At 41.2% G+C, this 25885-nt stretch overlaps 1 protein-coding gene across 1 annotated transcript in view; it reads left to right on the forward strand.

Annotated features, from left to right (window-relative positions):
- The window catches only part of LOC137355331 (salivary plasminogen activator beta-like), a 39332-nt gene that overhangs the window by 2589 nt on the left and 10858 nt on the right, over nucleotides 1–25885 (forward strand). The window contains exons 2-11 of the mRNA XM_068020321.1: nucleotides 4327–4420; nucleotides 6839–6893; nucleotides 9559–9684; nucleotides 10346–10456; nucleotides 11604–11778; nucleotides 15866–15957; nucleotides 17863–18055; nucleotides 23513–23649; nucleotides 23808–23948; nucleotides 25637–25785. Coding sequence (XP_067876422.1) covers nucleotides 4367–4420; nucleotides 6839–6893; nucleotides 9559–9684; nucleotides 10346–10456; nucleotides 11604–11778; nucleotides 15866–15957; nucleotides 17863–18055; nucleotides 23513–23649; nucleotides 23808–23948; nucleotides 25637–25785 — 1233 coding nt within the window. The 5' untranslated portion in view covers nucleotides 4327–4366. The remainder of the gene's footprint in view (nucleotides 1–4326; nucleotides 4421–6838; nucleotides 6894–9558; nucleotides 9685–10345; nucleotides 10457–11603; nucleotides 11779–15865; nucleotides 15958–17862; nucleotides 18056–23512; nucleotides 23650–23807; nucleotides 23949–25636; nucleotides 25786–25885) is intronic.

Here is a 25885-nt window from a genome sequence, read left to right on the forward strand (position 1 = left end):
CCCTCAATGACCATGCTACCCACACCACCCCCACTGCTGGGGCCGACTGGACTAGCCCTGGTGACCCGGCCACACTTACCTGGGATCCAGGCCTCCAGCGCTGGGCCTGGTCTAATATCTGGCCACTGCTCCCGGTCGTGCTGCTGATACTTCAGAGCTGCTGGCTCTCTGATTGGCTGGCAGCTCATGGAGGCGGGATACCCGTCCTTAAAGGAACGGGGACCCCAGCCCCTGGCAGTTAAGTGCACCACTGAATTGCACCGGGCGGGGGGCTCCAAAGGGCTGAGGCGGGGATCCCCTCGCCTTTTCGGCTTGGCATTGGAACCCCCACCGGCTCCACTAAATTCAGCCCTGTGAAACAAATGGATTGTGTTAGAAACCATCTGGTTCACCAATGTCCTTTTGGGAAGGAAATTCACCATCCTTGCCCCAGTCTGACCTATATGTGACTTCAGACCCACAGTAATGTGATTGATTCTGAATTGGCCGAGCAAACCACTCAGTTATATCTCAAAGGCAATTGGGGATGGGCAACAAATGCACCCACATCCCACAAATGATTAAAAAAATTCTGAGTTTGTGATATAAATGCAAGTTCTTTCCTTAAAAGAAAGATATTACTTAAAATGTGAACATACCTCAGTCAGCAACACAAGTAATGTGAATTTATGATCTAGAAGGACTCATACTGGGAAATTTGAGTTAATAGAATCACATGACAGTTGCATTTTTTTAAATCACAGATCACAGAATGGTTACAGCACAGAAGGAAGCCATTTAGCCCGTCATGTCCGCTTGCTGTAAAAGCAACTTACCTAGTCCCACTCCCCTGCCTTTTCCCTGTAGCCCTGCAAATTTTCCCTCCAGTTAATTATCCAATTCCCTTTTAAAAACCACAATTGAATCTGTCTCCATCACCCTCTCAAGCAGTGCATTCCAGATCCTAACCACTCGCTCTGTAATAAAATTTTCCTCATGTTGCCATTGTTTCCTTTGCCAATCACCTTAAATTGGTGTCCTCTGATTCTCAATCCTTCCACCAACGGGAACAGTTTCTCCCTATCTACTCTATCTAGACCCCTCATGATACTGAACACTTCTATCAAAACTCCTCTTAATCTTCTCTTCTCCAAGGAGAACAGGCCCAGCTTCTCCAATCTATCCACTTAACTGAAGTTCCTCATCCATGGAACCATTCTCATGAATCTTTTCTGCACCCTGTCTAATGCCTTCACATCCTTCCTAAAGTGTGGTGCCCAGAATACTCCAGTTGAGGGAGAACGAAGTTTTTTTATATAGGTTTATCAAAACTTTATTGTTTTTGTACTCTCTGTCCCTACTCCTTCTTACCAAAATGAATCACTTCGCACTGCTCTGCATTAAATTTCATCTGCCACTTGTCCACCCATTCCACCAGCCTCTTGAAGTTTATCACTATCCTCTTCAGAGTTCACAATACTTTCAAGTTTTGTATCATCTGCAAATTTTTTATTAAAAAAACTTTAAAATATTGTTGAAATGTGTCTTTGTCTTGTTTTTCATTATTATTGACATTCGAGTAACAGCATTGCAGTTCTTAAGATATTGTGTTTTTATTAAATTTTAAAAATGGGTCTTCTTGGTATTTAGGTTGCTACCCCTGCTTTAGCCAATGCAAATGGATCTCAAAAGCCATCATCATATTGATGCACTCTAACAATTAAACAACATGTTTGAATTTGATTCTTTGGTGAATATCTGAAAAAATATTCTCTTTCTTCATCACCAAACTTAACTGCTGATGCCAATGTTATCTCAGCTGAGAAGATTTCATTAACATGACACCTATTTTTTTATGCAGCTGCATTTAAGAGATCTTCTAGGCCCAGTCTTTCTCCACATATATTCTGGTCCGACAACTTTGCTCTGGGATTTTACCAAATTGCTCTTTGTTGCTGAAAATCAAAAACCTATGATAAAACATTGATTCAATAAAATGATTGTATTCACAGTATCACTTTGTTATGAAATGTTATTATTTAAAAATACACTGTCTATGAATTATGTCCTTGCAGAGAGTAGTCCCAATGTTTCTTTTGCTGCACACTTAGTTATTGGTGAAAACATAATAAAACTGAGCTTTGCTGGTAACTCTTTCAGTTTTACATATACTATACATTTTTAAGTCTATGACAAGTACTTTTAAGAAACAATCCTATCCTCTCTATTTCTTGAATACTATTTTCATAACTACTGTTTTGAACATTCGTTTGGCTGGTCTTGAAAGCTGCAAAGAACTAAAGATTTAATTTTTGAGTAAACTTTTCCTTTGCCTGTCCCCATTTTAGAAGTATTTAAAACTATTATCACCATTCAAGTGAGAAAATAACTTGTTCCTTGGTTTTGTCCAATGTGGGTTGCCCTCTAGCAGTGGTGAGAGTGATCTAGGGTAACTCGTCACCCAGTTCTTCAATTCCTCTTAATATGGAGAAGTGATTTTTCTCCCACAGGGTTATGCATGGGAAATTATGAATTTCTATAAATAGAACTACTGCAACATGATGGATACTGAAAAATAATAAGACTTGTGGCTGAGAAAAAGCTGTAATAATTTGTATTCTGAAGTCGTTTAAACCAGGAAAGGACATTAATTCAGAAAACGGTTGAGAACAAAGTTGTGTTAACCTCAAAGAGGAAAAAAAACTGAACACTATTTTCTTTCACCAAAGGTCAAACAGATATTCTGAGAATAGAGCTGAAAATTAGACCATAGACTTTCGTCATTTGCTAAGAATTTATCAACAAGACGCTTATTCACCCCTATGAATTCTGAAATAAAAATCAAATTTTCTTCATAACTTCCATTATGTGTGCTTAGTTTTTGTATTATGTTACATTTATAGATTTTATGCTTTTTAATTATAAAGGACCATCAAACCATTATACTCCCATATTAGAATTCTTAATTTAAATACTCCATACAGAGTAGAGTATTTTGAGGGTTAAACCAAGATTTATTTGATACCACAGGATATACTTTTATTTGGCGGTAACAATTTTCTATGGTAATCTTCTAAAGCAGTTGAGGCCAAAACATTATATGTTTTCAAGAAGCAGTTAGATATAGCTCTTGGGTTTAAAGGGATCAAAGGATATGGGCCGAAAGCAGGAACAGGTTACTGAGTTGAATGATCAGCCATGATCATAAATGAATGGTGGAGCAGGCTCGAAGGACCGAATGGCCTACTCCTGCTCCTATTTTCTATGTTTCTATGTTTCAAATTTTTACTGCAACATATTGGCTTGCGTAGTAGTTCTCCCGGTGTCCTGGTAACAAAAAAAAATCCAGCTTTGGATGCAACACAGTTTACCAATTATAATGCTTCATGTTTAGGATTTTGGTTGAATTTTTTTATTATTAGTGGACAGTCATTGCATCATCTCAGTGTCTTGTTTTTCAGGAGAAATCAAAACACTACCCTTTTATTCAAAAAGCTAAGTTCTTATCAGAAGTCTTTGGGAATTCTTGAATGTGTACACTGCTGTTTTCACCAATATTTCCTTGTCTATTTTCACTTAAGTTATTGTAAACTGGTGGCAACTATGTATCTAGGGATGAACAATAAATACCAGCCTTGCCAGCAACACCCACATCCCAAGAATTTTTTTTTTTGAAAGTAGTGTTCTATGCAAAAGTGCAAAACACTTGCAAGTCCTGGGAGCAAAAAGTATTCGAAAGTAAAACATTTAAAAAATAGTAAAATGATAGCATTTGCTTTCCCTTCTATATCAGCAATTGCCTATAAAAACTGGCAGCCTGTTAATTAACATATTCTGCAATATATGTTTTATTTACATAAGTGAAAATGCTAATCAAAAGTGAAGATGACAATGAACTCCGCAGATAGTTAATTATACATTTACTAACAGTCAGAAGGAGTCGTAACACTAATCCTTCATGGTAAACATGTCAACCTTTAAAGCGGCTTTGTTGTCAGAAATTTTCAGTTTGCAGTTTGTACAAGAATGCCGTTGTTCAATAGCTTTGAAAATGTAACCTTTATTAAAAAGAACCTGCAGAAAGATTGCACCTTTGAACCTGTTAAAAATGTTATTGAATTGATACAGGTTGTTTTTAATTTTCCTTGCTGCTCCAAACTGGCCAGAAAATTAAAGAGAACTATGGTGTAATATTTATTATCTCATCTGTTACACGGATGATGTTTTCGTCTTTGTTCAGCAGGGTATGCTTGAAAGTGCAATTAGCTACATATAATACAAATCATGTTTAACATGCCACACCATGAGATGCAGCTCGTTGTAAGTCTACTTGTCTCTTCTTTGCAGAAATACACCAAAAAGATAAGTTTTCAGAAAACAGAAGAAAATGAAGATCCTGCTTTTGATTTTACTGTTGTCATTCAGCATTTGCATTGAGATGGTAAGAGATTGTAATCAAAATAGTTTAAACAGAAAGATTTGATGAGAAGAAAAACTGCAAATAATCATGTTCTTTTCAGAGAATTTACTTTTTTGAATAGTTTTTCCCAGAATAATCAGTATCATTAGTTCCCTTCACCATGAAAGAAACATTACGGCCACTTCTGCATTTGTTTCCAGCTGTTGAAAGGATTCTGAGAACATAAAGGTTTAGATGTCAAGAACTGACCATTAATGGTCAATTGCATCAAATATGCAACAACAAACCATTGAATTTCTATTGCTTCCATGCTTTAAAAAAGCCCTGAATTTCAGCTATGATTAAGCACAAGATGATTACATCAATCACAGCCTCACCAATGTTTGCACTTCCTCTGAGAAATAACAGATTAGGAAGTTTCAAATCAAGCTCCTTATATAGACTTCTGTATCCTGTTATCATCCTCTGATTCATGTACATATGAATCATGTACATATGAGACCATATACAAATACTTTGTCTGCTTTAAGCTATAAAAAGAAATCAGTTTTTCCATGATCACAAGATAACAACAAATGTAGAAGGCCAAGCAGCACATTTAATTCATCCAGTTAGAAAGATCATAAAACCCTTCACCTCCACCCACCGCCATTGTAGCATCCAGCCTGTCTCTTACACTACTCTATCCGGAAGTTTATTTCATATGTTGATTACTCTTTGTGAAAAGAAGAACTTTCCTGATATCTGCTGTAAAATTACCCTTGTCAAGTCTGAGCCTGTGATCCATTGTTCTGCTCCTGCAGTATAATTTAAAGGCCCAGAATTTTCTTAAAGCAGCTCCTACCCCACCACTGTAACATTGCCTGAAGAACTTCTCAGCCAAAGTAATAATTGGGGTTAATTTTTATACTCTTGTCCACCCTGCCCATTTGGGCATTGTATTCCAGGACTATCTGGAGCTAAGTAGGAACAATCAAAGCCCCTAATAACAGATCTATCATTTCAGGTCTCATTAATGAGCCAGGGTGGCTTGTTAATCTTGAAGAATACCCTGGAGTGCCATGGATGTTCCCAGCTCAAGTTCCAAGTCTGTCACAAAGAGTTGACTCATTTCAGCTAACTTGGCCAGAGACCTGCTCTCCCTTCCAAAGTAGGATAGTCACTAGGTAGTCATTAGATAGCTGGCACCCCAGGTTTAGACCTTGCTAGGTAGAAAGGGTGACCAGGAACTCATCAGAGGCAGGCTGAGGAGCTTGACTCACCATAAAAAGTTTGAGTCCTTTGCCACCATCCTCCTGGATGCGTGCTGTGCTCCACCAGTTGGAGCTGCAGAGTTTCAATAGCAGCCGCTTATGTCCCTGTAACCCAATCACAGAAGGCATTCTGTCTTCTCATATCCAACCCTCAAGCAATGTCTTCCAGCAGCAGCTATTCCACATCTCTCAAATTTTCTCAGCAGCTACTTGATGCACAGCTGCTTTCAATATCATGGAATGATCTATCCAGGACAACTTTCTGTGTTCCAGCTACCTTAATGTTCTTCAAGATGTTATTTTGAAATACTCTAACCAGCATCCTGGTGAGGATTGAGTATTTGGAATGGCAAGTAGCTGAGAGCAATGCTCTAGCTCCTCAGATAGTTGGTGTTTCGAATTTTCTGTTATGGTCAGGCCCTTATAATGTTTGCCTTTAAACTGACATTTTGTATCTCCATTTTGAATTAAAAGGGGAAGTAGTTTATTTTCCCCATATACACATGCCCCTGATTGTGGATACCTTGAATCCTGTTCTATGAAACATTCGAGCAGTTTCTAAATGTCTTCCAGCTATCGTGATTTTAGTCTTTCAATTGGGATCTAACAGGGCTCTTCTTTTTCCCCCTTCTCTCCTAAAGGAATTTACTCCTTGTTGGGTATGATTCTAGGGTGGCAGTTACCTTCTAATATATTGCCCAAAGTATTCATTATTCACTTGTAAACTTTGATAGGGATGTTGGCAGGTTATTCAACTATGAGAAATATTACATCTCGCCTTACTAGGTGCCTGATTGACACACTACCTGATTTTCTTCTTCTTAAAGCAGGGGCACTGAAACCAATTATATTGCCCCTACTGCTCCCCAGCTAAAACCTGCTAACTCAGCACAGACTAGGGAATTAAACCTGGGATTTACTGATCTCTGTGGCTCAGCTACTCATGACTGAGTCATCAGGGCATTGCAGGGAGTTGCTTTTAAACTGTATTTCAGGAGGTTTTTTGTTTTTACAGAATCATAAATAAAGACAGCAATTTCATATTAATTTTCTTTTGCAAAAATGCTGTGAAGCATGCCATTCCTTATATATGTGTTTGATTGAATTTGCTATATTTAAAGAGAAAGCTACATACTACTTTATGTCCTAGAGATTTCTCATTATCCATATTTTCTCTCTCTTTCAGACTCTGCTGAGTAATCTGTTGCATAAAAGTAGAAAACATATTTCAAGCAGAACAGGTAAGTTACAATTGAAACATCTGGCACCCTCCCAATGTTAAAAATGAGGCAGATTGAAACATGTTTCATCAGACAATCATGTTCAATTTAACAAAAAAATTGGTCTCAGCTGAGAGGATGGTGGGGTTGCCTCAACTCACCTCATCAATCCCTGAACTAAAGAAGACAAAAGATCAGCCAGTATTTCACTCCTAATTGCTCTCTAGTGACCCCATCTGGATTATGTGCATACTTACACAATGAATGGGGTAAATGGAGGACAATGTCATGGAAAGGGAAGTAGGTGACCTTTGTGATGGTAAGTATATGGGGTCAGTAGTTAGCTCAGAGTTGAATAAGTCGCTAATGGTCTGGTTCAGCTTGAAACAGGGCTGGGGAGGACAATTGAATCAGAGGTCAGGGTAGCACAATTTATTTATACTTGCTCTTAAATTTTCCTCACCATCCCAACATTGGTAGTCAGAAATAAAACCTCCTTTCGTTGCAAAGGAGAGGAAATCTAGATTAGTATCTTTTTCATAACTGGCTCAAACAATGTGTAAAACAGAAGATCTGGTCATTTCTTTCATTGCTGTTTCTGGGACCAAGCTGTGTGCAAATTGGCCACTGTATTTCCCTACATTACAACAGTGACTGCACTTCAAAATACTTAATTGGTTGTGAAGTGGTTTGAGATGTCCTTAGGTCGTGAAAGGTGCTATATAAATTGATTAAATCATCTTCTAGAGTTATCAGTTTAATGTGGTCCTCAATGGCAAAGTTAGATTTTCTCTTCCACTCTCCTCCATCATCATCACTTAAAATATAATATTTAAATATCTCAAAATATTGCACAGGACCTCCAATCTGCAAGCCAACAAAACTGCCAGGATGTCAGATTCAAAACTCATGGAGCTTAAGGATCCAAAACTGACCTTCATATTTTTAAGTTAATTCAGTTTGTACTGCATAACTTGGTCGCAATATTCAATTCAACTGTGGTTTTGTCATAGCTAAACTACTGAGATATTTTATAACAAAACAAAAAATGCTGGAAATACTCAGCAAGTCTGGCAGCATCTGTGGCGGGAGAAGCAAAGTTAACGTTTCAGGTCTGTGACCTTTCATCAGAACTAGCAAAGGTTAGAAAATAATTAGGTTTTAAGCATGTGATGGAGGGGTGGGTGATAGGGGAGAGAACAAAGGGGAAGGTGTTTGACAGGGCAGAGGGAGATTAAATAACAAAGCTGTCCTGGGACAAAGGCAAAGCGTGTGTTAACGCTTGTGGTGAAAGACAAAGCATTAGTCCAGACAGAGTGTTAATAGCTAAATTGAAAGAAGTACAAGTAAATCGCTGCTTCACCTGAAAGGAGTGTTTGGGGCCTTGGATAGTGAGGAGAGAGGAGGTATAAGGGGCAGGTATCACACCTCCTGCGATTGCATGGGAAGGTGCCGTGGAATTGGGACAAGGTGTCGGGGGTAATGGAGGAGTGGACCAGGGTGAGTCGGAGGGAACAATCCCCTTGGAATGCTGACAGGGGAGGGGAGGGGAAGATGCCTTTGTTGGTGGCATCACGCTGGAGGTGGCGGAAATGGCGGAGGATGATCCTCTGGATGTGGAGGCTGTCCTCACTTTCCACCCCACCAGCCTCCACATCCAGAGGATCATCCTCCGCCATTTCCGCCACCTCCAGCGTGATGCCCCCACCAAAGGCATCTTCCCCTCCCCTCCCCTCCCCTCCCTTCCCTCCCCTGTCAGCATTCCGAAGGGACCGTTCCTTCCGTGACACCCTGGTCCACTCCTCCATTACCCCCACCACCTCGTCCCCTTTCCACTGCACCTTCCGATGCAATCACAGGAGGTGTAATACCTGCCCTTTTACCTCCTCTCTCCTCACTATCCAAGGTCCCAAACATTCCTTTCAGGTGAAGCAGCGATTTACTTGTACTTCTTTTAATTTGGTATACTGTATTTGCTGCTCACTGTGCAGGTTGGGTGACTACTTTGCTGAACACCTCCGCTCAGTCTGAAAGCATTACCCCGTGCTTCCAATTGCTTGCCAGTTCAACACTTCCCCCGCTCTCGTGCCAACATTTCTGTCTTTGGCCTGCTCCAGTGAACATCAACGCAAGCTCGAGGAGCAGCACCTGATCTATCAATTAGGCACTCTACAGCCTTGCAGACTGAACATTGAGTTCAATAACTTCAGAGCATAACTGGCCTTTTTTTAATATTTTATTTTTTAACCATATGCCTGCTTTTCATATAGTCAGAGTCGCTCATTATTCCACTGATAACACTCTGTCTGGACTAATGCTTTGTCTTTCACCACAAGCGTTAACACACGCTTTGCCTTTGTCCCAGGACAGCTTTGTTATTTAATTTCCCTCTGCCCTGTCAAACACCTTCCCTTTTGTTCTCTTCCCCCACTCCCCTATCCTTCACTTGCTTAAAACCTAATTCTTTTCTAACCTTTGCCAGTTCTAATGAAAGGTCATAGACCTGAAACGTTAACTTTGCTTCTCTCTCCACTGACATTGCCAGAGCTGCTGAGTATTTCCTGCACTTTTTGTTTTATTTCAGATTTCCAGCATCTGCAGTATTTTGCTTTTATTTTAGTGAGATATTTTATAAATTGGTTAACACATACTAAAAACACAAAATGTTTCTATAAATCCCTGTCAGGTATGTGCATAGAATCACCATTTGAAATCTACAGAAGAGGTGACACCTGGCTGCGAATTCACAGAAACAATATACAGAAATGTAGATGCAGAAGGAGTGCAATGTGTTATGATGTACACACAAAAGGTAAAATAACTCTTGCAAAGTTTGTTGGTTCATATTACTAGCTACAATAACAACTTGTATTTATATAGTACCTTTAATGTAGTAAACCATCTCAAGATGCTTATCAGTAAAAACATTTTGGCACTGCGCCACAGATGAATATATCAGGACAGATGTCCAAAAGCTAAGCCAAAGAGGTAGGTTTTAAGGAGCATTTTAAAGAAGGAGAGAAGAGTAGAGAGGTGGAGAGATTTAGGGAGGAATTCCAGTGCCAAGGGCCAAGGCAGCTGAAAGTCTGGCTTCCAATGATGCAGTGATTAAAATTGGGAATGCACAGGAGGCCAGAATTTGAGGGGCTCAGGGATCTCAAAGGTTTGTAAGGCTGCAGGACAGTACAGAGATAGGGAGGGGCAAGGCCATGGAGCGATTTGAAAACAAATATTAGGATTTTAAAATTGAGGTGTCACCAGACCAGGAGCGAGTGTAGGACAACAAGCACAGGGGTGAGGGGTGAATGAGATTTGGTGCCAGTTAAGGTAGGGGCAGCAAAGTTTTGGATGAGCACAAGTTTATGTAGCACTTGAATGCAATACCAAAACACAGAACCTAAGAATGTCAGCAGTACTCTTTCTGATACTAACTTATGATAATATGTTTTAACTATCACTTTTTACAATTACAGAATGCACCACAAACAAGTGTCTAAATGGAGGAAGCTGTGCACAGCTTCTTTATTCAGAGGATTATATCTGTCATTGCCCAGAGGGATATCTTGGTAAACACTGTGAGATAGGTATGTTACCATCCAGAAATCTAACCCATTCTTGATATTTACCCTCATGATATTATGAAACTTTGTTAATGCTGTCAGTTGAGGGAAAAGCTTTGGCCATAACACCGGAGAATTTCCATGCTCTAGTTTGCATAGTGCCGTTGGATCTTTTATATCTACCTGAACATACAGACAGAGCCTCAATACCTAATCTGAAAAAAGAGTACCTTGGACAATGCATTGGAATATCAGACTACATGATCTCCTCAAATCTTGCAGTGGGCAAGAGGGAAGCTGACATTAAAAACCACTTTATTTAAAATAGCATGTAAAACCAAATCATTTTAGTATCGTTTTCAATCTTTTTAAGTTAAGAAGTATTTGATGGAAATTTATGTAACAAATGGGTATTGTAGTGATGGTGGATTGCAAGAAGGCAAACCTGTATGCCATGGCCATCTCACTATGCAGTCACTAACTTGTTGCTGATCTCAACTGCTTTGCTGTGGGAATGTGCTATACAGAGGCCACGCCCTTCTTAGTAGGGTGAGAGAGAAATCTGAGGGTGGGTTTATCACCAGATCAACCTTGCACACCTTTCAAGTGGTTCAAAGCAGCACTGGTGGGGCCTAAGAGCAGGTCCCCTATTGGTTACTAGAGAGATATGGGGTTTGGGGGCTGTTGCAGGGATGGGATTATTTAATTCAGATTAAAAAGGAAAAAAGCAACACATGGGTTAGAAAATAAAGTAGTTGAATTTATCATATAATGTTACAGCACTGAAGGTCATTCAGCCTATCATGCCTGTGACGGCTCCTGAAAGAGCTATCCAATTAGACCCACTTCCCTGCTCGTTTCCTTCGCAAAGGTCCCTTTTCAAATATATATCCAATTCCCTTTTGAAATGGAATATAACCATTTCCTGGATAGTTGCAAGATTCTCATCAGGGAAAAGATTGTAGTTCTTCATTTATCATTTTACATGCAAGAAGTATATGTGAGGCTGTTGGAAGTTTTTAAAGCAGCTTTTCTTGTTTTCATTTAAACCATTCTAAATGCTGCTGCGCCTAATTATCAAAAGCACACTGGGATATTTTCCATTAGTGGGTCCAATTGCAGAAATTAATTGCCAAATGCAATTACATTGATAGCTTTGTTTTTTTTTAAGACAGTAAATCCCATTGCATTAATGACAGTGGAAAAGATTACCGAGGCACAAGGGACTACACAGTGTCGGGTGCAGAATGCTTGAAGTGGGACTCGTCTGCTGTTCTTGGAAGAAAATACAATGCAATGAGATATGATGCATCAGAATTGGGTCTTGGGAGTCACAACTACTGCAGGTAGATTTTGACTGTTTGTAATGCTTTGATGAATGCTCTTTCCTGAAATGACTTAATCACAGATTTCTGTGCAGATAAAATAAGGGAAATGGGACTAGCCAGATGGACCACAATGGTTTTCTGGCCCAGTTTTAAAAAACCAACCTAAAGTCACTACTAACAATTAAATCTCTGTACGTTGTTGTGAAAATTCAGCTTCCACGTTTGGAAGATAATGGATTACAGTAAAAAGGGTAACATGCCCTTGGGTTAATTTTAAATCTAGGTTTCTAAAACCGTTGGAATAGTTCGTTATTTCACAATACTGGACAACTCCAAGCACTGCTTCTAGAGATAGGCACCAATATGTTTCCCACCATGGACACTTGACAAAAATTATTGACTCAGCCACAGACATAGAAACATAGAAACATGGAAAATAGGAGCAGGAGTAAGCCATTCGGCCCTTCGAGCCTGCTCCGCCATTCATTATGATCATGGCTGATCATCCAACTCAGTAGCTTGTTCCCGCTTTCGCCCCATACCCTTTGATCCCTTTAGACCCAAGAGCTATATCTAACTCCTTCTTGAAAACATACAATGTTTTGGCCTCAACTGCTTTCTGTGTTAGCGAATTCCACAGGCTCACCACTCTCTGGGTGAAGAAATTTCTCCTCATCTCAGTCCTGAAAGGTTTACCCCCTATCCTTAGACTATGACCCCTGGTTCTGGACTCCCCCACCATTGGGAACATCCTTCCTTCATCTACCCTGTCAAGTCCTGTTAGAATTTTATAGGTTTCTATGAGGTCCCCCCTCAGTTTTCTGAACTCCAGCGAATATAATCCTAACCGACCCAATCTCTCCTCATACGTCAGTCCCACCATCCCAGGAATCCGTCTGGTAAACCTTCGCTTCACTCCCTCTATAGCAAGAGCATCCTTCCTCAGATAAGGGGACCAAAACTGCACACAATATTCCAGGTGTGGCCTCACTAAGGCCCTGTATAATTGCAGCAAGACATCCCTGCTCCTGTACTCGAATCCTCTCGCTATGAAGACCAACATACCATTTGCCTTTTTTACCGCCTGTTGCACCTGCATGCTTACCTTCAGCGACTGGTGTACGAGAACACCCAGGTTTCGCTGCATATTCCCCTCTCTCAGTTTATAGCCGTTCAGATAATCTGCCTTCCTGTTTTTGCTACCAAAGTGGATAACCTCACATTTATCCACATTATACTGCATCTGCCATGCATTAGCCCACTCACTCAACTTGTCCAAATCACCCTGAAGCCTCTCTGCATCCTCTTCACAACTCACCCTCCCACCCAGTTTTGTGTTATCTGCAAATTTGGAGATATTACATTTAGTTCCCTCATCTAAATGGCTGCACAGTGGTAAGCACCGCAGCCTCACAGCTCCAGCAACCCAGGTTCAGTTCTGGGTACTCCCCGTGCGGAGTTTGCAAGTTCTCCCTGTGACCGCGTGGGTTTCTCCTGGGTGCTCCAGTTTCCTCCCACAGCCAAAGACTTGCAGGTTGATAGGTAAATTGGCCATTGTAAATTGCCCCTAGTTAGGTATGTGGTAGGGAATATGAGATTAATGTAGGATTAGTATAAATGGGTGGTTGTTCGTTGGCACAGACTTGGTGGGCCGAAGGGCCTGTTTCAGTGCTGTATCTCTAAATAAATAAATCATTAATATATATTGTGAATAGTTGGGGTCCTAGCACCGATCCCTGCGGTACCCCACTAGTCACAGCCTGCCATTCGGAAAAAGACCCATTTATCCCTACTCTTTGTTTCCTGTCCACCAACCAGTTTTCTATCCACTACTCCCAATCCCATGCGCTTTAATTTTACATGCTAATCTCTCATGTGGGACATGGGGGCAATGAATTTGTATATAAAGTGTGAGCTAACCTAATGCCATCAAAACACAACCTGATTTAAAATGCATTTCTCCCTATTTAGTGAGTACCTGGCATTGTTTTTGCTTGCACAAGTAATCAATATCTGCTACTAGATGTAGTGATGGGGAGAATCCAGATAGATGTCCATCTGTCAGGTGTGATCTTGATCTCTTTCTTTTTCTCTCTCCCTCCCATCCTGTGTTAATCCCTACCCCTCTCTGTGTTCATCTCTCACCCCTCTCTCTCCCCTCTGTGTGCATCTCTATCCCCTATCTCTTCCCTCTCCCACCTCACCTGTCTCTCCCTCCCCCTCTCTTTCTCCCCCCCCCCCCCCCCCCCCCACCCCCCACCTTCCACCTCTCTCTCTCTCTCCCCCCATTCTCAAAATTTTTACCAGGGACACCACAGAGAGGAGTGTGAGATGGACACAGAGAGGGGGTAGGGATTGACACAGAATGGGAGGGAGGGGGAGAGAGATCAAGATCACACCTGACAGATGGACATCTATCCGGATTCTCCCCATCACTACATCAAGTGTGCGGGCAGGCATTGACTACTTGTGCAAGCAGAAACAATGCCAGATACTCACTAACTAGGGAGAAATGCATTTTAAACCAGACTCTGTTTTGAGGGCATTAGGTTGGCTATATACTTTATATACAAATTAATTGCCTCCATGTCTGTGGCTGTGTCAATAATTTTGTCAAATGTCCATGGTGCAACATATTGGTGCCTATCCCTGGAAGCAGTGTTTGGGGTTGTCCAGTATCGTGAAACAACCAACTATTTCAACTCCCTCTCCCTCTCCCCTTCCTCTCCCTCTCCCTCTCCCCTTCCTCTCCCTCTCCCTCTCCCCTTCCTCTCCCTCTCCCTCTCCCCTTCCTCTCCCTCTCCCTCTCCCCTTCCTCTCCCTCTCCCTCTCTCCCCTCTCTCTCTCCCCCTTAAACCCTCTCTCTCCCCCCCCTCCAACCCGCTCTCTACCTCAAACCCCCTCTCTACCCCTAAACTCATTCTCCCTCTCTCTCACCCCCCTCCCCTCTCTCTCTCTCCCCCTCCACCCCATCTCTCACCCTACCTCTCTCTCACGCTACCTCTCTTTCTCTCTCATCCCCACTCTCTCCCCCTTTCTTTCTCACCCCCTCTTGCCTTTTTCTCTCACACCCCCACTTTCCCCTCTCTCTCACCTCCCCTCTCTCTCACACACCCCTCCCCCTCTCTCTCACACCATCTCTCTCTCTCTCTGTCTCTCTCTTTCACCCTGACAGCTGCAGAGCGCAGGAACTCTCCCAGAGCAGCTTTGTGATTGGTCAATTTATTTTAAATTCAGCCGTCACTTTCTAGGCTGACAGGTGCCGGGAGCAGGAACAGCGGCTTCCGAACTCAGGACAAGTTCGGGTTTTCTCGGTGGGCTCTTTAAGAAAAAAAATCGGAACTCGCCAGAAAAATCTGAACTTGTCCTGAGTTCGGAAACCGCTGGTCCTGCTCCCAGCACCTGTTGGCTGTGAAACTGAAACTGAGGGCTGTGAATTTATTTAAAGTCGGACTTGTCTGGAAAGAAGAAGCCAATGGGAAATTTCCCATCCCTGAAATTACCAGTCATGGACCTCAAAATTTTTACCACGGACACTGGTGTCTGTGTATGGACATGTTGCTGACCCCTAATTTGCTTCTTGTTTTTACCCCTGCCATTTATTTGGTGGGGGATTGGACACCAGGTAGGGGAAGAAGAAATCAAGTTGTTAAAATTCTTAAGTATGAGAATTCCTGTGAGTCAGTAATCCTCGATAAATAAATAAATACAACATTTACAACATCTTACATATAAATCCAAGAGTTTGTTAAATTGATAGCTGTAATCCCCAGAAATATTCCTGACAACTTTTTCATCTAGATTATTTTTAATCATGTCTTTGCAGATAGAAAGAAAACTGGAAATCCAGAATAATACCAGAAAGATCGGGAAATGCTCAACCATTCAGTCAAAATGTGAAAACAAATGATATATTTGCATTTTTTTCTGATGAAGGGTGCAATCAGAAACGTTAATCTAATTTTCTCTTTCAGACACTGACTTTATCTGTTGAGCACTTCCGGTACTTTCTGCTTTTTTAATGTCTGATAAATTTTATTCCGAATATAGCTTGACCGAAAGTTTACTAACCTATTCTGGCTTTTTAAATATTTCTACTATAAAGGAATCCAGATGGTGATGGCAAGCCTTGGTGTTATGTTCAGAGTGCAATGTACTGGGAATTCTGTGATATCCCAAAATGTCAAACAGTAGTCAGTAAGTGAAAATCTTTATCATGAATTGCTATTGTAAAAGAGAGCAACAAAATACTTAGATCTGTTGTATATTTGAGTTTGGATGGATGGAATATGTTTGTTTGCACTTTTTGTCATATTGACATGGACACAAGTATCCCTTACTTGACAATCACATATTGGTCTCTCCAACTACTCATCTGGAACTTCTCCTTCGAGCACGTCACCTGTTCCACCCCACTAGCTTCTCATTTTAAATAAAGTCTCCACTAAGTCACATAATTGCACTTTCAAACTCCCAACTGTCTAACCTTTAGCCCTCCATTCAGAGACTATCCATTCGACTGCTTCTGCTGAAACATCAGCATTCCCCTTGCCCTCGCCCACTGTAACATTGAACCCATGAGTTTCTCTCCTATCTCTCTTCATTTTCCTTTCCACGCTCAATTGTCCATGAGACTCATTTCCTGCGCTCTTGACCCCATTGCACTACATAGCTGTCCAACCAACTTTCCTTCCTCAATCCCATGCTAGCTGACATTGTAAATGGTCCCCTCTTCTCAGGTACTGTCCCCCTACTTTTCAAAAATGCCATCATCAATACCTCTTCAAAAAAAAAAATCATTGATCCTTCTGTATTGACAAACTACCAGCCCATTTCCAAACTTCCTTTCCTCTTCAGCGTCCTTGAGCATGTTGGCGCCTTCCAAATCCATGCTCATCTTTCCTTCAACTCCATGCTTGAATCTCTCTAATCAGGTTCCACTCTGCTGCAGCATAGAAATGGACCCACTCACAAATGCTACACTTTATTACTGTGATAGCACTACATTATCCTTCCTCATTTTTCTCAACCTCACTACAGCCTTTGACATGGTTATCCAGACCACCTTCCTCCAATGCCTGACTCCCGTTGCTCAGGTCAATGGGACTGCCCACGCTCAATTCCAATCTTCCCTATCCAACTGTAGCCAGAGCATCTCCATCCTCCCACCTCTGACCCCCTCATCTAATTGGCTTTCATTGATGAAACAGTGAAAAGTAATTTTAATTTAATTGAACAATTTTTTAATGAACCTTAAATAAAAGCATTAGTTTTTGGTGATAAGGAACAAAAATTACTGTTCACCAGCAAAGCACACCATCATGCGAGATACTGCCACTGTAAATGTATAAACTTGTGCCCGATGGTTTCAGAAAAAGTTTACAATATTACAGCTTAGTTGGGTTCATGCACGTTAAATTTCATTTGATTTCTGCCATATTGTCTCCCCTCCCCCACTCTAAAAGACATGATTCCAAGACACCGGAGCTCCTCCACTACTGCACCCAAGTGTCCAATCTTCAAGTATAAGCCCAGAAATTGAGATTTGATTGGTTACTCCACCACAAAATTCAATGTGTTCTTGCCCAACAGTCATGCATATGCAGTTCCAATAGAGGTCTCTGGAAAGTGATGAGGAGTGGGAATACCAGCCAACTTTCCACTCCTGAACTCAGGGATACTGTGACCAATTGTAGCCTACCTGCTGCCACTTGATTGAAGTGAGTTAACACGACACAAATAAGTATTGAAACTAGGATGTTCCTCAGCTATTCAGGATAAACAAGTTTAGCAGAGGTTTCAATTTTTAACATGACCAATTGCCTCTGCTGCACAGCAACATACTTAGTGAAATGCTCGGGCTGTATTATCTACAACATCTGTTTTCCTGCACTATTAATTTGGCAGAACTTGTGGCCTATTGTATATAATTAATATATTCCTAAATATTCAGCCACATTTTTTTTCAATAATTTGAGCAAATCGGAACTTCTTTTTGTTTGTAGGCACTACCCTTCTTGGTAATTTAGGTATCTTTGGATATGGTTTTTAACATTCCAATAAATAATATGATTGGGCTAACTCATTATTTTCTCTCCCTAGATTCAAAGTGTGGCCAGAGACAGTATAAAATGAACAAGATTGCTGGAGGAAATCAAGCCACCATAGAATTTCACCCCTGGCAAGTAGCACTTTTCGTAACTGAGAGACGATCCACAAATCCATATTTTATATGTGGAGGAAGTCTGATCCACCCTTGCTGGGTTCTGACAGCTGCACACTGTATTGACACAAGGTAGATTAAATTAACACCCATTTATGCCCACAGCTCAGCATATTTTTGCTATGTACAAATGAAAATATTAGTGTCCTTTCTGTGATCCCACACTGAGTGGGGAGTATGGTTTGGAAAATCAGGGATACAATGCTGTAGACATATCTCTGACTCATACTTCCAGAGGCTGATTTCTGCTGTGTGAACAAAATTACCCATTTATTCTCCTGAGGGTCTGATCCGTTCAGTTGGTCATCATCGCCTATCACAGAGAGATTGCACACAGAACTGCTAAGTCTTTTACAACTCAAGAAGTGAACATCCTATTTCTTTCCAAATTGTCACTTAAAAGTCTTTGCTAATTAAACAATAATAGATGCTTGAACTTTGAAATTGATTGAAAAATTATATAACAGAGTTTGCATTTGGGGCTCAGTTACTCGATTAGATTATTTATCAGGTTCTGCAATATCAGTTACTTCTGTTGTTCGTCTATGTAATTTAACTTCTGGGAGTTGACTGACACTGTTCCATATCAACTTTACAATAGCAAGACCCAGGGTTATAACAATGGAACCTCCCCTCGTGACCTGATCATCAGTGTTATTACAGATATATTTCTTTAATCTCTAAAAACATACCGTTTTAATGAGATGAGGTGAAATTTGGTTTGAATTGTTAAATTGCCTTATTCTACAGTAATGTGAACATACAAAACTGTAGTTATAACAACGTTCATTTAATTGCTACAACTTATCTCCTTTAAGCTTGACTTTAACAGAATGATTTTTCTACATTCTGTCTTATAACCCAGGGCAAAATCTCATACCCTGAAGTCTATTGTCTTTTACACTTCTCACAGCACTTTGCTATCTGCCTGTAATTTTGGTGTCTTTTTTTAATTAAGCCTGACTATAGTGTCAGCTTTTAGTCAAAGGTGACTACTCCCCCACCAAATAGCAGAGACCACCAGTTTGATTTGGATATTACCCTACTGGGTTAAAATGAATAGGACTGTCACAGCAGCAATGAATTTGAACAGTCATTGGAATTTTCTTTCACTGGTTCAGATGCTCGACTGAAAACTAATATACAGTGGATCGGCTTCCCTATCCTGTGAACATTATCCCGGGAAAACTAAGTTTATCTCAATGGTAGTATTTAAATGCGTTTTACATCAAGATCTCCCTGTAGAAGCAGAATCTGAAACATGGGGAGGAATTTTATGCGGCCCCAGCTGATCGGATGATGGCGTGGGGGCAGCGTAAAATTGAGCGGCAGGCTCCAGGAGGCATACCTGCCCCACTTCCGCCTCCGGACAAGTTTACGGCGTTGGGCGGGGAGTGGGAAACGGCCCGTCCACCCGAGGTCAATCAAGACCCTTAAGTGGCCACTTAATGGTTGGGTACAGGATGCCCGATTGAGAGCCACCCCCGCCTCCCAACCCACCCCTGGGACCCAAGAAACCCCCCTCTCCCCCAAACGACCATTCCAGCCTCACCAGGGAAGGACCAATCCCACTGGTGAGGCATGCCCCTACTTACCTTCCCTCCTCGATCCATGGTGCGGCTGGGTTGCAGTCCCAGCAGTGGCCACCGCTGCCAGTGGCGCTGCTGGGACTAAGAGCTGCCGGCCCGCTGATTGGACGGCAGGTCCCTGAAGCGGGACCTCCTCCCTCAAGTAGGTGGAAGTCCCGCCTCGGGACAATTAAAGCCTGGGGACCTGTAAAATGCGGGATGGATCACCACCGACGATTCACCACCGACTTTCATGTCGGAGTCCGGCTCCCATCCATCCACTGTAAAATTTCAGCCATGATCTGCATCAAAATACAAATACAAATCTCTGCTTTTGTGTTTAATTTCCACTTGGTAGTCATTATAGATCTTTCTGTAGACAGGGGATTTCTGCTTCTGTGATACTCGCCCATTCATTTTTTCAAAAATATACATCATTCATAAATTTTCTTTAAGACAATTCATAGTGGATATTTCAGAAAGTGCATAAAAGATCGGTTTCTTTCAATACTGAAAGTGAGGTGCCTCACAACTCACCCATTCATTTGAATGTGTAAATTGTGGGAAGGTGAACACAGAAGTGAAAACTCCAACCACAGTCTTTTCCCGATTTCCCCCTTTCCTATCCTGAGTGGCGTGAAACAGGGCTGTGGTCTCGCACCTACACTGTTTGGGATCTTCTTCTCCCTGCTGCTCTCACATGCGTTCAAGTCTTCAGAAGAAGAAATTTTCCTCCACACAAGATCAGGTGGCAGGTTGTTCAACCTTGCCTGTCTAAGAGCGAAGACCAAAGTACGGAAAGTCCACATCAGGGAACTCCTCTTTGCTGACGATGCTGCATTAACATCTCACACTGAAGAGTGTCTGCAGAGACTCATCGACAGGATTGCGGCTGCCTGCATCGAATTTGGCCTAACCATCAGCCTCAAGAAAAGGAACATCATGGGACAGGACGTCAGAAATGCTCCATCCATCAATATCGGTGACCACGCTCTGGAAGTGGTTCAAGAGTTCACCTACGTAGGCTCAACTATCACCAGTAACCTGTCTCTCTATGCAGAAATCAACAAGCGCATGGGAAAGGCTTCCACTGCTATGTCCAGACTGGCCAAGAGAGTGTGGGAAAATGGCACACTGACACGGAACACAAAAGTCCGAGTGTATCAAGCCTGTGTCCTCCGTACCTTGCTCTACGGCAGCGAGGCGTGGACAACGTATGTCGGCCAAGAGTGACGTCTCAATTCATTCCATCTTCGCTGCCTCCGGAGAATCCTTGGCATCAGGTGGCAGGACCGTATCTCCAACACAGAAGTCCTCGAGGCGGCCAACATCCCCAGCATATACACCCTACTGAGCCAGCGGCACTTGAGATGGCTTGGCCATGTGAGCCACATGGAAGATGGCAGGGTCCCCAAGGACACATTGTACAGCGGGTTTGTCACTGGTATCAGACCCACCGGCCGTCCATGTCTCTGCTTTAAAGACGTCTGCAAACGCGACATGAAGTCCTGTGACATTGATCACAAGTCATGGGAGTCAGCTGCCAGTGATCGCCAGAGCTGCCGGGCAGCCATAAAGACGGGGCTAAAGTGTGGCGAGTTGAAGAGACTGAGCAGTTGGCAGGAAAAAAGACAGAAGCGCAAGGGGAGAGCCAACTGTGTAACAGCCCCGACAACCAATTTTATCTGCAGCACCTGTGGAAGAGTATGTCACTCTAGAATTAGTCTTTATAGCCACTCCAGGCACTGCTTCACAAACCACTGACCACCTCCAGGCACTTACCCATTGCCTCTCGAGACAAGGAGACCAAAGAACCTTTCTACACCTCATCTGCAAAGTGACTGCACTTCACTGTATGCAAAGTACTTGGACAAGCCCTGAGAGACCTAAGTGCAGGTCTATCATCTTATCTAGACTTGCGGTTCAGTTAGAAAGGGATACTTTATCCCTGATTTGTGGTATGCTTTCAGCCTCGCTTGTGATTGGAGTCTAGTTTCAAATCGCATCTGTTGGCTTTTTTGAGCAAGATGATTGATCGAAAATACTGTGCTTGAAGTGAAATATCAAAAATCTTATGTCTGTGCACACTTCTCTTTAACCTTTTCCATTTTATTATTATTTAGTGAATGCAAATCTCTGGAGCCAAGTGATAGCCTCCTCATTTGTTGAATTTAACGTGGTTAGACTGCCACTTAGACTGTAGAGGGGACACTGCTCAGTAATGTGCAGCATTGTTTGTATGTCTCTCCACAATTGCATGAGGGGTTTGTACTGAGGCCCCAGTGGTAGAGGTTGGCTGGCTTGTCCTTAACATGTTTAGCAAGAACCACTGTTACTGTGGTAGTTCAAAGCCTGCCATTCGACAGTTGGGGTTTGTCACAAGGAACTTCCCAGTCCTTGAACTAAAGGATGTCTGCTGGTAGATCTTGCTCAGGAAGGTTGCTCCATATGGGGTGCCGAGATGGAAGGTGGGCAGTAGGTGGATTGAACATGTCATTATGGAATGGTAGGTGAGGTGCAGCATGATGAGTTCAACCAGCTTGTGGGTTTTTGTCAGTCGCCAAAGTGTGGGGGAATGATGTTTGCGAGGACAGGAAGCCAGGGGAGGGGTGTTGAGTGGAGGGTTTCAGTTATGATGCCCATTGTTGCATTCAATTAAATATTAAGAAGATGTGTGTGATGATCTATGCCAGATCGGTGCCCAGTACTCTGCTGCTAAGTATGATAGAGCGAGTGCTGAGGTCCACAGTGCTGTGGCGGCAGTGCCCCACATAGATCCAGCAAGTTTGGTTAATAGTTGTTTCTAGTTTTGACCTTTGCTGCTGTTTTTTTCCGATGCTCCCGGAAGGACAGAGTCCTAACCAGAGTCACTCCCAAGTATGTTGGTAAAAGCAAAATGCTGGAAATTTGAAATAAAAACAAAAAGTGCTGGAAATACTCAGCAGGTCTGGCAACATCTGTGGAGAGAGAAGCAGAGTTCTGATGAAAGGTCACTGACCTGAAACATTAATTCTACTTCTCTCTGTCTCTACAGATGCTGCCAGACCTGCTGAGTATTTCCAGCACTTTGTTTTTACCCCAAGTATGTTGGGTTGGGATCATGCTTTAGTCTCTGGCCATCCATGTAGATACACAATTCTTTTTTGGCACCGGCATTGTGGAGGTGGAATACATTGGATATGGTTTTAGAGGGATTCACTGTGAGATGCCATGTGCTGTAATAGTCCGTCAACTTTGTAACGTCTTGGTTAAGTATCTGGCCCAGGGTGCAGAAGGATGGAGTGTGGGTGGCACAACAGATGTCATCAGCATAGATGAACTTGCGACGTGGCTGTTGGCAAGTCATTTGTATATATGTTGAACAGCATTGGAGCTAGCACTGAGCCCTGTGGTAGTCCGTTGGCCAGTCTTCTCAACCTTTTCTATTATAGATTCCTAGGCCCACCACTGTCATGAAAGTGTGATTATAACACAAAAAATTTGCATAGGCAATTACCATTATAAATTTGTTTGTGGGTATTTATAATGGTAATATAAAAATAAGGAAAATGTATGACTTGAAAATGTGGAATGAATCATGTCTGCACATCCTGGTCCAATCACCCTTCATCCTATAAACACCTATCTCATCCGATGATTACACTTGATGTTGACTCACTATGTACAATGCCACAGGAAGTTCATTTGGTTGTCTGTGTATTTTTTTAAAACTTACTTTTATAAACTAAGGTGTTTATTGATGGCAGATTTTATTTTAGGAGCTTATTATAAATAGAAATTGAGACAAGTATGAGTGATAATGTGACTATGTTAACTTGATGCAAACCTAGATTTCTTTTGTAACCAGGAATTGGAGAGCATTCACTGAATAATAAATGATAATTTAACTATGATCCAAAAGCTTGTAAATTTTGTGCAAAGCTATAAAATATTCAAAAAAAAATATTTTTTTTCTGTTCAGAGTTTCTCACACAAAGTATCATGTATTACTGGGAAGACGATCAATAAATGAACCTACTAAAAATGATCAAATATTTGCAGTGGAAAAAATAATTAGTCATGAAAAGTTCGATGAAGATATCTATGACAATGACATAGGTAAGATTGCATTCGTTGTCAGTATTCGATTACTATAAACTGTAGACAAGATTCAGATCAGAAGTCTCATGCTGGATCCTTAATGTATATTATAGCTCCTGAAATTCAACAAAGAAAACATCAAAAGTTTTGACTAATGGGTTTCTTTTTCTATTTAGCTCTGCTAAAGTTAAAATCTCAATCAGGGATGTGTGCAAAAGAGTCTAAACTTGTACAAACCATCTGTCTGCCTTCTAAACGCCTTACATTTCCTGAAAACACCCAGTGTGAAGTTTCTGGATATGGGAAGGAAGCTGAATGTAAGTTGGAAACACTGGTTTATATGTCTTGCTATAATATTTTTATCTTCAAACGACAATCCTCCCTTGCTTTAAAAAAACCTTTTCATGGTTTTCTCCATTGTTAAAAAATACAGCCCATTGAAGTTAACTGATTGAAATAATGCATGTACATCAGAGATAATACTGCTTAATGCAATTTATTTGTAATATGTTAACTGAAGTTTTGTTACTACTTCCTTCATTGTAGATCACAAAATACAAGTAGAAACATAGAAACTTACAGCAAAGGAGGAGGCCATTTGGCCCATTATGCCTGTGCTGAATCTTAGAAAGAATAGTTATGCTTAGTCCCACATCCCCGCTTTTTGTTCTGACCCTGTAAACTTCCTCACCTTCAAGTACCTGTTCAACTCCTTTTTACAATTATTTATGGCATCAGCTTTCACCACATTTACAAGTAGAACATTCTAGATTGCGACAACTCAGTGAAAAAATTTCTTCTCATCTCCCCTCTCAATCTTTTGCCAGTTATTTTGAATCTATGCCATGTGGTATTGATCCACTCGTAAAAGGGAATCGATTTTATCAAAACTTCTATTCATCTTAAAAAGCTCTATTATGTCACCTCTTAACCTTTGCTGTTCCAAGAACAACAGTCCTAATTTTTCCAACCTCACACAACTGATGTCCTTCATCCCTGGTAACATCTGGTAAAGCTCCTCTGCGCCCTTTCCAAGGCCTTTACATCTTTCCTGAAGTATGGTGCCCAGAATTGTTCACAATACTCCAACTGAGACCTAACCAGTGATTTGTAAAGTTCCAGTGTGATTTCTTTGCTTTTATATTCTATTCCTTTATGTAAAAACCCAAGTAACCCATATGTTCTTTTAACCATCTTATCAATTAGTAATGCCACCTTTAAGAATTTGTGTAAAGCAGGTCTGGCAGCATCTGTGGAGAGAGAAACAGAGTTAACATTTCAGGTTTAGGTCATCGACCTGAAACGTTAACTCTGTTTCTCTCTCCACAGATGTTGCCAGACCTGCTGAGTATTTCCAGCACTTTCTGTTTTTATTTCAGATTTCCAGCATCCACAGTAGTTCGCTTTTATTTTAGTGTTTAATTCACTGCCACTTCTCTTCCAGCAATGCCTACCTTGAAGAAGTTCTGCTCTTCTTTTCCCTAGCTGACTGCTTATGCTATATATGTTAATAAAATGTTTGAGGGTTCAATGTTGCTTTCTAATCTTTACTTGTAACCTCTCTTTGCCTTTCATATGAACTTTTTTCAATTCCCTCCTGTACTTACCATGATCTTCCTTGTTATTAATCGTATCTTGCTCCTGACATTTGTCATAAGCCTCTTTTTGCTGTTTTATTTTACTTTTTATTTCCTCTATCATCCAAGGTGCATTAGCTTTGGATGCTCTACCTTTTCCCTTCAAAGGAATGTGTCTAGTTTGTACCTGAACTCAGTCTTCCCTGAATGCTCTCCATTGCTCCACGACTGCTAAGTAATACATGTATTTAAATTGAATTAGCTGTTCTACAAAAGTTTCTTGCACTTTGTAAAACATATCTATATTTCCAGCAGGTTGCCTCAACAGTGTTGCAAACTAACATTATGTCAAATAACTTGCTCAAAAATTGCCAGATGCAAAAATGTAAAGTGCACATTTTTTATTTTGTATTTTTGTTTTGTTTCAGTTTCTCCTTTCTTTTCAAAATTCCTTAAGGAGGCAAGAGTGCATTTGATTTCACAGCAAGAATGTGGCTCTCCTGAATATTATGGAAACAAATTAACAGACAACATGTTGTGTGCCGCACACCCTGACTGGAAAGCAGATTCCTGCAAAGTATGTAAACAGATCAAAGTTCATTGATATTTTCTCATGAAATTCTTTCAATCTGAGGAGATAGAATTCAAAGTATTAAAAGCAAACTGTACCATATAAT

This window comes from Heterodontus francisci, chromosome 42 (genome assembly GCF_036365525.1).
Source record: "Heterodontus francisci isolate sHetFra1 chromosome 42, sHetFra1.hap1, whole genome shotgun sequence".
Classification (NCBI taxonomy): domain Eukaryota; kingdom Metazoa; phylum Chordata; class Chondrichthyes; order Heterodontiformes; family Heterodontidae; genus Heterodontus; species Heterodontus francisci.